General features: G+C 38.0%; 1 protein-coding gene across 1 annotated transcript; it reads left to right on the top strand.

The window, feature by feature from the left end:
* The first annotated feature begins 6,963 nt into the window (after nt 1-6,963).
* Nucleotides 6,964-7,911, top strand: LOC109564503 (olfactory receptor 4K3). Its single transcript, XM_019967934.2, has one exon. The coding sequence runs from the start codon at nt 6,964-6,966 to the stop codon at nt 7,909-7,911; it is 948 nt and encodes a 315-aa protein (XP_019823493.2).
* Nucleotides 7,912-15,449: the final 7,538 nt, after the last annotated feature.

The raw sequence follows: 15,449 nt of genomic DNA, 5'->3' as shown, positions 1-15,449 counted from the left end.
ATGTGTATTATATGATCTTAATTTTGTAAAAATCAAACAATAACAGAGTAGACTAACACTGACTACATCAGGGATTGAGAATAAAGAAGTAATTGAAGCATTTCCTTCTTTATATGTATTTAGATATTTTTCACTTCTTACTAATTTTGTTTGCAGTAAAATACATATAATATAAAATTTATCTTTAGTGATATTTAGTATATTCAGAGTATTGCAACTACCACCACCATCTAATTCCAGAACATTTTTTTGGCAATGACTGGCACTATCCCCTTACATGTTCCAGAACATTTTATCCAAAAGGAAAGCCTGTATTTATTGAGCAAACACTCCCAAATCTCCTTTCCCCAAGCCCTTACAATCAGTAATCTGTTTTCTGTATGTGTTTGTCTATTCCTGACATTTCATACAAATGGAATAATATAATATGCAGCCTTTTGTGTCAAAATCCTGTACATAAATGTTTGTAGTAGCACTATTCGTGATAGCCAAAATGTGGAAACATCTATAAACTGATAAATGAATAAACAAAATGTAGGATAGCCATACAATGGAATATTATTTGGCCATTAAATGGAATGAGGAATAAAACAGTGATCCATGTACAACCTGAATGAACCTTGGAAACATTGAAAGAAGTTACATGTCTTACTCTTGAAACTACAGTTGACCCTTGAACAACATGGGGGTTAGGAGTAAGAAGCCAAAAATTTGTCTGTAACTTGATAGTAAGCCCTCTGGGTCCACCATTCCACATCCATGGATTCAACTAACCTCTAATCGTGTAGTGTTCTCATATTTACTACTGAAAAAAATCCACATATAAATGGACTTGGACAGTTCAAATCTGTGTTGTTCAAGGTTCAACTATGTAACTATGTGAGTGTGTGTGTGTGTATAAAGTAATGTATATTGGAGATGAACAGACTGAAAAAAAACATCTCTTCTAGAATATTTAAGAGAAGTGGGACACAGGCAAATCTCTGCCTCCAATATTGCAGAGAAATGCAGGCAATATAGGAGTCACCAGTTATAAGAGCAAAGACTCTTTAGATAGAAATGCCCAGGGAACCAGTACAGTGGGAAAATTTGAACTGTAATTGACTAATTGTGGAGGCTCAGTATGGACAACTTTGAGTGGTAAAAACTAGAGGACCTAGTCATATGAGCAAAATTTTATATTCTTTATCTCCAAGAGTTAGACTAGATTCTCACAATATATCAGAGAAAAATCCCCTCCAGCTTCCAGCAGAGGGGGAGAGAGAAAAGAATCATTTTGAAATATGTCAGAGCACACACACACACACATTAACAATGCCTGCCCTAGGGAAAACTATTTAACCAGAGCCTAACCTAATAGGATATTATCAGAGCCCAGCTGACCTAGAGGATGGGGAGTACCCCATCTCCAGTCAGCTTTGGCCTTCCAAATGGGAGAAAGGAAAATCCCAACTCTAGCTCACTCTAGACATTCTATCCCACCCAAGCAAGTAGGAAAAAAAAAGAAAGAGAAACACTTATGAAGTTCCCTCAGAAGTACAGGCTTACTGAAACTCTGAGACCTAATCATGGGTCTATAGAAAGCTTCCCCTCACCCCTGCATTTCACTACCACATTATTTAAGGCCTGTTTATGGTAGCTCCTTTTACCCAGGTTTGACCATCAAAAAAAAAAAAAAAATTACAAAGCATACCAAAATCAAAAAGAAAAAAAATAAAAACCCACAGTTTGAAAAGGCAGAGTAAGCATCAGAACCATCAGAATGTATGGGATCAGAATTCCGTACATTGGGAATATTGGAATTACCAGAATGGGAATTTAAAACAAATGTTATGAACATGATAATGAATAAAGTAGACAACATGCAAGAACAGATGAACAATGTAAGCAAAGAGATGGAAATCCTAAGAAAGCACCAAAAGGATAATGCAGTAGATCCAAAACACTGAAACAAATGCAGAATGCCTCTGATGGGCTCATTGGTACCCTGGATGTGGCTGAAGAAAAAACATGTGAGCTTGAGGATACCTCAAATATTAATAGAAACCTTCAAAATTGAAAAGTAAAGAGAAAATTCTGAAAAAAGAAAAGAGAGAGAGTGTCCAAAGTCTGTGAGACTGCTACAAAATGTATAACATATGTGTAGCAAGAATTTCAGAAGAAAGAATGGAACAGAAGAAGCATCTGAAATGATAATGAACCTAATCATAGTCAAAGAGCATTCCCTGCTCCAGGGAAACCGCCCCAGAAGTATTTTAGAATAGCCATGGGCCAAGTCCCACTATGTGTATTTTGTTTCTCTTGTTTTTTAATTGGTGTGTCTGTTACAATTAACTGATCAGAGTCTCATCATTGTACATTGGGTGTGTGGAGAGTAAAATAGATGATGTCTTTTGATTCATATGAAGAAGATCTCACCCACGGAACCACCCACACACACATACACATATATATATGGAGCTGGTGCAGAAGAAAAGACCCTGGACTTCTAGACAAATGGTAGAGAATTTGGGAGTCTTGAAATTTAGTGGGCATATTTTCCATGCAGGAAGTCTGTAACTAATTGTAACCAAAGAGTGAACAGAGATAGATTGGAAATCATGAGAATATATTACATCTTCTTCAAATAAAAACTGGACATTTTCCCAACCCCATGGATCTTGGCTGGCCATGAAAATTGCTTTGCGCAATAAAATTTGGTTACAGGGTTGTGTGAGCTCCAGAGACCTGTGTGAGTTAGCACGGTTCCAGTTTTCATTCCACTGTACTGGGATACAGTTCCTGTGTAAAGAAGTTCAAACTATAGTAGGTTTCCAAGCTGTTAGATTTTTATCTGATATAAATTATTTTGCATATGATAGCTGATAAACAGTATCTCAGTGTAATTTAACAGCGTTTTCTTTTTTTTGGCTGTACCATGTAGCTTATGTGAACTTAGTTCCCCAACCAGGGATCAAACTCTGGGCCCACTACAGTGAAAGCACCAAGTCCTAACCGCTGACCCACCAGGGAATTCCCTAATACATTTTCTTATTAAAGTTTGAACATCTTTTATAGAGCTTGTACCTATTTGCATCATGCAAAATGCCAAGCTGGAATCAAGATTTCTGGGAGAAATATAGTAACCTCAGATATGCAGATGACACCACCCTTACAGCAGAGAGTGAAGAGAAACTAAAAAGCCTCTTGACGAAGGTGAAAGAGGAGAGTAAAAAGCTGGCTTAAAACTCAGCATTCAAAAAACTAGCATCATGGCATCCAGTCCCATCACTTAATGGCAAATAGTTGGGGAAACAATGGAAACAGTGACAGACTTTATTTTCTTTGGCTCCAAAATCAGTGCAGACGGTGACTGCAGCCATGAAATTAAAAGACACTTGCTCCTTGGAAGAAAAGCTATGACAAACCTCAGCAGTCTTTTAAAAAACAGAGACATCACTTTGCTGACAAAGGTCCATATAGTCAAAGTTATGGTTTTTCCAGTAGTAATGTACAGATTTGAGTGTTGGACCATAAAGAAGGCTGAGAGCCGAAGAATTGATGCTTTCGAACTGTGGTGTTAGAGAAGACTCTTGAGAGTCCCTTAGACAGCAAGGAGATCAAAACAGTCAATCCTAAAGGAAATCAACCCTGAATATTCATTGGAAGTACTGATGCTGAAGCTCCAATACTTTAACCACCTGATGCAAAGAGCCAACTCATTGGAAAAACCCTGATGCTGGGAAAGATTGAAGGCAGGAGGAGCAGGGGGCAACAGAAGATGAGATGGTTGGATGGCATTACTGACTCAATGGGCATGACTCTGAACAAACTCTGGGAGACAGTGAAACACAGAGAAGCCTGGCACACTGCAGTCCAAAGGGTCGCAAAGAGTCGGCCACAACTTAGCAACTGAACAACAACAACATATTTGCACGTCTTTTTCCATTTCTCTGCATGGTTGCTGGTCTTTTTACTCGCTCATTAGCTCTTTATGTATTAATTTATCATTGCTTCGTCCTTAAAGGTTAGATTTTTTTCTTAGATTTTTTTCTAAGTATTCATTTGTGTCAGCTATGCTTTTGCGTTTCTGCGGTGAAAACATATATAATCAAAATATTCAATTTTCCCTAATTATTAATGAGTTTTGAGTTATAGTTGGGAATGATTTCCTCCCCTAGATATAAAAAGAAAATCAGGTTTTGCAAATAAATATGTGTCCAATTTTGAATAGTGGTAGGTAAAGTATAAGGAATTAATGTAGTTCTTTTCCAGGTGGCTATCCAGGTATCTCAAAATTCCTTGTTAAAAAGCACTAATTACCCCCTACTCATTTTAGAAACTTCACTTTTTATATACTTTATTTCCATGTGTAATTAAGTCTATTCCTTGGTTTTTAATTTTGTTTTTCTAATTGTTTTTATATTAATTCATCAATATCAAATTGTTTTATTTATGGCATCTTTATAGCATGATTTCATACACTCTAGAACTCATCCTCTCCCATTGCTCTACTTTTTAAAATGTTTCCCTGGCTCCTCTTGCATGTTTGCATTTTATTTTTCCAAAAGAATTTTGTAGTCAGTTTATGTAGATCAAAGAGGCCAGTGTGATTTATATTTAAATTGCATTAACTTGGATTCATGTTGATGTATGGCAAAACCAATACAATATTGTAAAGTAAAAAAAAAAATGCATTAACTCTATAAATTCATTTGAGATGAACTGACATCTTTATGATATATATTCTAATTCAAGATCATGGTATATGTTTCCATTTGTCCAAGTCTATATTCGGGTCTTGTAGGACGGCTTTAAACTTTTCCTCACATAGGTTCTGAACACTTCCTTTAAGAGTATGAATTTTTCTGATCTCAAACAGGGAAACACATTCTCATTTATTTTTCAATGAACTGAGAGATAACATTTGTAGCCCCCAAGCCAAATAACAGACCCTATTTGTCTTATCTTTGTTGTGGCCCAAGATAAAGATCGTCCCTTACATCTTTCCCATCATTTTCACTCCATGTACGTAGAGCACTTAAGAATAATAATGACACTTTATGATCCATCTTTAACTCTGGACAAAACATGTTGAATGTTCTAATAATTCCCATTGGAACTTGAACTTGTGTTTGTTCCCCCAGGGAGTAGCTGGTTCTTTTCATGCCATGATATTGAATCCATTCATATCAATACAGATGTTATAAATACACATGTCTCAAAGATTGTTGAGCCTCTTTTATCCAGAAATTAGGCAGAGAATTGATCTGAGGTCACTCTGGAGTGGTCATCACTGCTTTCAGGAACTAGTTGAGTACCGGAAGGTTAATATGTCTGTGGAAAAGATCCTAAAACCATCTAGATCAACCCACTTCATCATTATCATATGAAGAATCAGAAGTACCTGTTAATGCAGTGAATTATCTAATCTTACATATCTAGGACAAGATTTGAATCCACATTTTCTCAGTCCCAGTTCACTACTCTTTCTGCTATACCAATTTAAGTGTAAGCTGTGCTGGAGCATCCTTTTCAATATCAGGTATGTGGGTGCAGAACCAAACCTAGTTTCTGAAAAAGTTAAGTCAGAAGAATGTGGAATTAGAGAAAGGGCACCTAACATCAAAACGGAAAGTCAAGAGTATGAGTACTTGCATGTGTAGATTGGCTTAGTCTTGGAGCAATTTATTTAGAATACATACTTACAGCAGAGTTTTGAGAAAGAAGAGAAGAGAAAAACTTGGTTTGATGACAAGATGAAAGGGCTTTGATGAGAATTCTAGGTATACATCATTTCAATTGACTTTCAGTGTAAAGTCTTCTTAGATCTCAGTGAGGATTTCCCTAGGCAGTTTAGTTTTAATGTTTACAGCATGTGGTTTTACATAACTTCTAAGAGTCGGGCACAACTGAGCAACTTCACTTTCACTTTTCACTTTCCTGCATTGGAGAAGGAAATGGCAACCCACTCTAGTGTTCTTGCCTGGAGAATCCCAGGGACAGGGGAGCCTAGTGGGCTGCCGTCTATGGGGTCGCATAGAGTCAGACACGACTGAAGCGACTTAGCAGCAGGTTCTCCATTATCTTTCTCTGTCTCTACATGAATCTGTTTTCTATTTTTTCTAAGTGAACTCTAGAAATAGGAAGTTTCCTGCTGCAAACCACTTTGGTGAAAATCTATAAAATCCAGCAGTTAAAAAATATCTGCCTTCAGGCAGCAGAGTGTTTAACAGAGATTTTATATTTAACATATACTTGGAAATATATAAAGGCTTCAGGCTTTAACCATATCATATTCATGAGCCTTTGAGGTATATGGCATTGGTGGCATAGAACAGGATCATACATGCCTGCATAACTGAAATCGAAAACTAAGAATAAGAGTCTATTTCATTTTTATTCTGAACCATGGCTAATAGAAAATTTAAACAGACTGTTTCTCTGTATCCATTTTTTTCAGGTTGTATTCCCTTACCCCACTCATTGCAGGAAACCGGTACCTACCGTCCTTTGCATCATTGTGTTCCCACTAATAATCAATCATAATTCTCAAATGTTGTTCACTCCAGTCTTTCTCTGGCATCATGATGTTTTGCAGAAGGTTGCCATTCCTTTCCCATTCAAAACTTGGTATCTCCCTGTGAGATATTTTAAGTGTTTCACAAACTCAGGAGTAATATTCAAATAACTGAATTTTTATTTCTTTTATAAAGATTGGCATCATACTTTAAGCAAATTGCAAAATCATAAGAATTAACCTGAACTGATATTTTAATTAGTTAGTTAAAACGTCTAGAAAGGTCATGGGGAAATATTTGAGCAATGTGAACAGAAGAATGATACAACAGAAAACTATTATCTAGTGGTGGGAAACCCCTATATTGTTTCATGCAGAAAAATCTCACTTTGTGTTTAATCACTGTATTTTGCCTCATTCTCCTCCATTTGGAAGTGCCAGAGTCCTTCCTGAAATCAAACTAAATGGCCTGGAATAATCAGTCAGTCATAACTGAATTCATCCTACAGGGTCTTTCCAGTTCTTGGGAACTCCAGATGGTCTATTTCCTGTTTTTCTCTGTAGTCTATGCAGCCACTGTGCTGGGGAACCTCCTCATTGTGCTCACCATTGTATCAGAGCGACGCCTGCACTCCCCCATGTACTTTCTGCTGGGCAACCTCTCCTTCATTGACATGTCTCTGGCCTCATTTGCCACTCCCAAAATGATTGCAGATTTCTTCAGGGAGCCCAAAGTCATCTCTTTTGATGGCTGCATCACTCAGATATTCTTCCTGCATCTCTTAGGGGGTGTTGAGATTGTGCTGCTGATATCCATGTCTTTTGATAGGTATGTGGCTATTTGTAAGCCTTTACGCTATTTAACCATCATGAACCGGAGAGTGTGCCTTGGGCTTGTGACGCTTTCCTGGATTGTCGGCATCTTCCATGCTATGAGTCAGCTAGCGTTTACTGTGAATCTGCCCTTCTGTGGGCCCAATGAAGTGGACAGTTTCTTTTGTGATCTTCCCTTAGTGATCAAACTTGCCTGCGTAGACACATACATTCTCGGAGTGTTCATGATCTCAACCAGTGGCATGATTGCCCTAGTGTGCTTCATTCTCTTGGTGATTTCCTACTCTGTCATCTTGGTCACTGTTAGGCAACGTTCTTCTGGTGGGTCCTCCAAAGCTCTCTCCACCTGCAGTGCCCACTTCACTGTTGTGACCCTTTTCTTTGGTCCATGCATTTTCATTTACGTGTGGCCTTTCACAAATTTCCCAATAGACAAAGTTCTCTCAGTATTTTATACCATTTTCACTCCCCTCTTAAATCCAGTAATCTATACTCTTAGAAATAAGGATGTCAAGGATTCCATGAGAAAATTTAGCAGCCGTGTCTTGAAGTCTAGCAAGACTGATCATAGCCCTTGATTTGCTTTTGCTCATACAAAAATGAGCATTTATCCCCCTCTCTTTGTTGGTTAACAATGTCATGCTAGTGCAAGAAATCATATAGCTCATGGCAGAACTATTTTCATCATCAGTCTCAGCAGTTACTGAGTTTGATCATATTAAGAGTTCCTCATACAGCATAATATTTACAATGAAACAATACCAAACCAATATCCAAAATTTTACTGTACAAGGACTCACTTTTTATAATATTCAACTTTTGTCAGATGTAGGCATTTATTTGAGTATTAAGACATTCACTTGTTTTAGGAAAGAGTGGATTTCCTTCCAGACTCTTATGATTAAGAAAAGGAGCAAATGTGAAGGTATCAACACTTGTACACTGAAGCAACAGTGGAATTCTTTATTGTTGATGAATAATACATTTTAGTTCAAAGGTCAGAAAAAATACTGCAGTTTCTTGGTAAGTGAAGATGTTTGCTATTTAATATTTTATAACCTATCTTCAATAAGAATAAGAATGTTCTTTATTTCAGTCCCTAAGTCCTCTAGTGTGGATTAAACAATTTTAAAACAGTACAGTAAACACTAAGAAAATTCTTATAGTCATATTCACATAGAAACATTCTGGAGTCATATGTACCAAATCCCATCCACATTCCTGATCTACAGAAGATGAAACTAAGATCCAAGGACATGATAACTTTTCAAGGTCATGTTTTTTAAGGCAGAATTTAGATCACTCAGGTTTCCCTGGTGGTTCAGTAGGTGAACAATCTGCCTGCACTGCAAGAGACCTGGGTTTTATCACTGGGTCAGGAAGATCCCCTGGAGAAGGAAATGGCAACTCATTCCAGTATTCATGCTGGGGAAAACCCATGATGGAGGAACCTGGCAGGCTACAGTCCGTAGGGTCGTGAGAAGTCAGACACAACTGACCCACTAACACTTTCATTTTCTTTCTTTAGATCATTCACCTACAAATCATTTGTTTCCTAAACAGTAAGCTATTTTGGTGCTGTTATATTTACTGTATCATTTTGTAATCAAATGCCATAATGTAAACATTAAGGTCCTAAAAGATCTGAGCCATTTTCCTTATGCTTAAACACAGTATTTGACTTAAGAAATCTATGAAACAATGCTCCTTCAACTTAGATGATATAGCTAATAACTAGAGACATCAGAACATAGAAATAACCTAGTAATATCTATTCATTTTACTGATGATTAAACTGAGAATCAGGAGAGGGCAATGGCAACCCACTCTAGTACTCTTGCCTGGAAAATCCCATGGATGGAGGAGCCTGGTAGGCTGCAGTCCATGGGGTTGCTAAGGGTCGGACATGACTGAGTGACTTCACTTTCACTTTTCACTTTCATGCATTGGAGAAGGAAATGGCAACCCACCCCAATGTTCTTGCCTGGAGAATCCCAGGGACGGGGGAGCCTGGTGAGCTGCTGTCTATGGGGTTGCACAGAGTCGGACACGACTGAAGTGACTTAGCAAACTGAGAATCAGGAAATAATTTTCCCAAGTTTTTATACCTTTAAGATAATAGAGTCCTACCAAGAAAGTGCCTCTTCTCTTTATGTCTCTCTTCTCCTCTATCAATTGGACAACAGCTAAATTACCTTTAAGAGCAATTTGGCTATTGTCATTCTGAGAGTTATACATAGGAAAAATTTTAATGCTTAAAAGTAAATACTTGCAACCATTTATATTTTGTTTTCCAATTATCCAGTTGGCTTGCATTGTCAAAATTTGCCTAATATTGTATGTGATATTATATAACTTGGGTTTAGATAAGGACAGATGTATATATTGATTGATAGATAAATAGATTGTAAAGAGTTGAATATAAAGGTAAATAAATTATTAGGTGAACAGATGGGCAAATAGATGGATATGTGTGTATGGGTGGGTAGATGTGTAGCAAGATATAGATGGATACTTACAATAATGAAGAAATGAATCTAGAGCTTAATATATTGACTCAAGTTTCTGTGTCTGTATGTTGAATGTATACAACTATAAATTGCAATCATGTTACTTTTTAAAAAATTATTTGAAAAGTTATTGGACCTGTTAGAATTCAAAAGATATATTCTTATATATGTTTCTTATGATGAAGTAGAAACAATTTATGAATAGGCTTAATGTCACTGGGGAGATGGACTAATGAATTATGTTAGTGAAAAAAATATTTTTAAAGCCCTGTAAATATTCTCTATGAACATTATAAATCTGTCTTCCCACATTCTCAACTCTGTTAGTTAGACCAAGTCTGCAAGTTGGATGAATATTAATATTTTGTTCTCATCAATAGCATATGGTTGGCTAACCAGAGTAAGGAATGCTCTGTTATTTTTTTTTCTATGCCCAGGCTATGAATTTTGTTTTCCAGTTTAGCATATTAACATGCACACTGCTAGAATTATAGCCAAATAAATGTCAAAGGTTCCATTACATGAAACTTTGCATGTGCTCTAGAATAAGGTCCCAAGCATTAGGAGTGCTACATGGAATATTAGCCCCAAAGACAAAATCTAGATAGTTGGCATAAGCACCAACCTAAGGAAGTAAGAGTAAAGAATGATCCCAGTCCCCATTCTAAGCTCTCCACTGATGGTACCTTAGCCCTCCTTGTCTCATATTTTCTATCACCAAATAGCTTTCTGCGGTGCTCATCAATCTTTCAGTCTCATGACCATAGAGAAGAAGCCTAACACTTAGTCCCAATAGTTCACTGTAAAAGATTAGCAAATGATTTCCAGAAATATTGAACCATAGTGTATGATTCTATCTTCACCTCCAAGAGTCATTAGCCTAATTAAAACTGTCTATGGTGTTGTTCTATAGAGTCATGAAATGTGACTTTTTGTTTCTCTTATTTAATTAATTGGACTTCCTATTGTTTATTTACTTCTATTGAGCTTAAACTATTTCACATGTTCATTTCCAATTACAGTCTAATAAATGAAATCAGGAGTAAATATATTTTGAAATGTCAAAATACTTAATATTGTTCAAAAAAATTAAATGTATACATAAAACAAAATTGAGATTTGTGTTAGATTGGATGAATGTCAAGCAATGAGCCATCAACACAGAACTAGTTTCATGGTCTCAAAATCCCTTTAGATGTGTTTTTCTCCCAGCAGAAAAGCCACTGCTGTTCAAAAACCACACTTTATAGTATTACTGTCAGAATTTAAGTAGACAAAATAGCATGTGAAAACAACTCAACAAAATAGAGTCTGGCACACTGGAGAAAAAGAAAAGTTAGTGTTCAGGAGGGAGAGGAATGCAAAATGGAACTGAAGACATAATCAGGATCCAGATGATTCATATCCTACTATATGCTGTAATTGTTGTATATTCCCCAACCACATTGGTTTTTCTTCTGTAACCCATTTAATGAAGCCTGTTATATTATAAGCTTTTGGGAATAAATATTTGAGAATAAATTCATATATTTGATCTTTATAAACAGTGGAATAATAATGTCAAAATCAACATCACCATTGGGGAGACAAGTGCTAAGTGGTATATGCTTCACCAGGAATGTCCAGGTTTCTTCTGTAATCCATCTTGCTCCCCTCCAGGTATTATCTGACCTTAATGTAAAGACTTTACCAACTTCTGTGTCATCCCCTCAATGAACATGCACCAACATGCCATTCAGAAAGGCAGGTCTTTTCAGGGTATGGGAGCTAAAGAGATTCTGGGAAATAGCTTCAAGGTGCAGGGTGATGAGAAAAGAAGAGAATAAGAAGGAAAAGGGAGCCTTCTTTCCAGAAATTGCTGGACCAACTTACTAGTCATTGGTAACTCAACTCACCACACAACATAAGGTTCAGTATGCATGTAAAATAAGAAGATTCAAAGATTCAGGAGAGATTGGAAAGAGAGAAGAAAAACCAGGATATCTTTTCTTTTGAGTCTACAACAAAGTATTCAAGCACAGACTATATATTTTATACATCCTTTTATGTACCAAAATAAGTGAAAATAAGTAAACGTCCATCAAATCACTTGATAAAACTGTAAAAAGTTCTCAAAACAGAAACTGTATAAAAATTGGCCTGTTGCTTCCAGCCTTCCCTCAGGTACCCAGTGCTCCCCATTGTCTCTGCAATATACAGCTAGCATCCTAGAGTTGAAAAAAAATTATAATCAATTGATCTAAGAAAGATATGGAACATTTTACTTTAGTCAAACTGAGAATTATAACCATAATGTGTGTGTGTGCTTATGTGTGTGTGTGAGTCACTCAGTCATGTCCGACTCTTTGCGACCCCATGGACTGTAGCTCACCAGGCTCCTCTGTCCATGGAATTCTCCAGGCAAGAATACTGGAGTGGGTTGCCATTCCCTTCTCCAGGATATCTTCCCGACCCTGGAATCAAACCAGGGTCTCCCATATAAACCCTTACAGCATCTCAGAAATCTTTGAGAACTGTTCCACTTGACCTCTATTCCATTAGAAGTCAAACAACGATCATATAAGCTTTTTGAGACAGTGGGTTGTACATTAAATGATACACTATTGTCAATTTACACAATCCAGATCTAAGTGTCATCATGTGTGTGTGTGTGCTCAGTCGTGTCCAATTCTTTGTGACCCCACGGACTGTAGTTCACCAGGCTCCTCTGTCCACAGGATTTCCCAGGCAAGAGTACTGGAGTGGGTTGCCATTTCCTTCTCCAGGGAATCTTCCTGACCCAGGGATTGAACCCGCGTCTCCTACGTCTGCTGCATTGGTAGGTGGATTCTTTACCACTGAGCCAATGGGGAAGCCCGTCATCATGGCCCCTTACAAGATCAAGAAGGAATGTTATCTTTTATGGAGTTGTCTTGTTGATTCTAGCAGAATGCTGCTGTTTATGGTTGAGCAGGCATTTCTGCTGATGGGGGAGGTTTAGTCGACATGTGACGCAGGAGCTCCAGTGGCGCAATCGGTTAGCGTGCGGTACTTATACATGTGACGCAGATACACAATGCACAGGAGAGGAGAATAAGGAGACCAAAGAGCAAAGAAATTTTTTTATGTTTTTTTACATTTTTCTTGCCTTGCTATAGAATGTGAATTTTATTTCACACCAAGGATGGTTGGATGGCATCACTGACTCGATGGACATGAGTTTGAGCAAACTCCAGGAGTTGGTGATGGACAGGGAAGCCTGGCGTGCTGCAGTCCATGGAATCGCAAAGAGTCAGACATGACTGAGTGACTGAACTGAACTGAAGCTCTGGCTACTTTCTATCAACACAATCTCTTTCCACAACCACTAACGTTACATCTTGTTCTCTAGAAATAGTAAACTACATTTAGCTCCTCAGTTCACTAGCAATTTTTTCAATTAATTTTTTTTAAATTTTTTGGCCATCCTGTGTGGCATGTGGGATCCTAATTCTCTTACCATGGATTGAACCCACACCCCCTGCATTGAAAATGTAGAGTTTTAACTACTAGACCACCAGGGAAGTCTCCCCGCGAGGCATATTTATGCTTCTCTGCCTTTGCCTATGCTATTCCTTCCTTCTGACATACTTTCCTGCAACTTGGCCTTGAAATCTCAGATTCAGCACTACCTCTGCAAACCTTTCTCTGACTCTGCAGGCACATTTGGAAAGTCCCCATATTATGTATACAAACTTCAGTTCAGTTCAGTTCAGTCGCTCAGTCGTGTCCGACTCTTTGCAACCCCATGAATCGCAGCAGGCCAGGCTTCCCTGTCCATCACAAACTCCCGGAGTTCACTCAGACTCACGTCCATCGAGTCAGTGATGCCATCCAGCCATCTCATCCTCTGTCGTCCCCTTCTCCTCCTGCATGGCAATTATGACATTCCATTGCAATCACCTGTGTTTGTATTAGGCATAATCTCTTCAGGGTTCGACTCTGTGCGACCCCATAGACGGAAGCCCACCAGGCTCCCCCGTCCCTGGGATTCTCCAGGCAAGAACACTGGAGTGGGTTGCCATTTCCTTCTCCAATGCCTGAAAGTGAAAAGTGAAAGTGAAGTCACTCAGTCGTGTCCGACTCCTAGCGACCCCATGGACTACAGCCCACAGAGTCAGACATGACTGTAGCGACTTAGCAGCAGCAGCAGCAGCATCTTCAAGGTTAGGAATTATGTCTTATTGCTTCTGTTTCCAAAGGCATAGCACTTAGACTCTGATTAAAACAAGAGTCAAAAGACATTTCTTGGATTATCTTTACTGAGAGAAAAGATTAGGGTATCACCTGTTTGACAATGGCAGAAAATCTTACTTATGATAATGTCATCTCTTCTCCAGAGACTAAGGCTGAACTACTTCCACAAGAGCCAATCCTATTTTCCAACAATCAAAGGTACACTTGGAAGAACTAACACAGCTCTTCAATGTACAATGAAATGCAAATGGCTAAAAGCAGACCTCCACTGAAATGCAGTCAAAGAATGAGAATCAGGACACAGAGAAAGGCTTTTTTTTTTTTTTCTATTTTTATTTTATTTTATTTTATTTTTATTTTATTTTTAAACTTTACAATATTGTATTAGTTTTGCCAAATATCGAAATGAATCCGCCACAGGTATACCTGTGTTCCCCATCCTGAACCCTCCTCCCTCCTCCCTCCCCATACCATCCCTCTGGGTTGTCCCAGGGCACCAGCCCCAAGCATCCAGTATCATGCATCGAACCTGGACTGGCAACTCGTTTCATACATGATATTATACATGTTTCAATGCCATTCTCCCAAATCTCCCCACCCTCTCCCTCTCCCACAGAGTCCATAAGACTGATCTATACATCAGTGTCTCTTTTGCTGTCTCGTACACAGGATTATTGTTACCATCTTTCTAAGTTCCATATATATGTATTAGTATACTGTATTGGTGTTTTTCTTTCTGGCTTACTTCATTCTGTATAATAGGTTCCAGTTTCATCCATCTCATTAGAACTGATTCAAATGTATTCTTTTTAATGGCTGAGTAATACTCCATTGTGTATATGTACGACAGCTTTCTTATCCATTCATCTGCTGATGGGCATCTAGGTTGCTTCCATGTCCTGACTATTATAAACAGTGCTGTGATGAACATTGGGGTGCACGTGTCTCTTTCCCTTCTGGTTTCCTCAGTGTGTATGCCCAGCAGTGGGATTGCTGGATCATAAGGCAGTTCTATTTCCAGTTTTTTAAGGAATCTCCACACTGTTCTCCATAGTGGCTGTACTAGTTTGCATTCCCACCAACAGTGTAAGAGAGTTCCCTTTGAGGACACTAATAGATGGAGAAATATACCATGTTCATGGATTGAAAGAATCAATATAGTGAAAATGAGTATACTACCCAAAGCAATTTATAGATTCAATGCAATCCCTATCAAGCTACCAACAGTATTCTTCACAGAGCTAGAACAAATAATTTCACAATTTGTATGGAAATACAAAAAAAAACCTCAAATAGCAAAGCTATCTTGAGAAAGAAGAATGGAACTGGAGGAGTCAACCTACCTGACTTCAGGCTCTATTACAAAGCCACAGTCATCAAGACAGTGTGGT

This window comes from Bos indicus, chromosome 10 (assembly GCF_029378745.1).
Source record: "Bos indicus isolate NIAB-ARS_2022 breed Sahiwal x Tharparkar chromosome 10, NIAB-ARS_B.indTharparkar_mat_pri_1.0, whole genome shotgun sequence".
NCBI lineage: Eukaryota > Metazoa > Chordata > Mammalia > Artiodactyla > Bovidae > Bos > Bos indicus.
The sequence above is the reverse complement of the archived record's forward strand: the minus strand, read 5'-3'. Positions and strand labels throughout refer to the sequence as shown.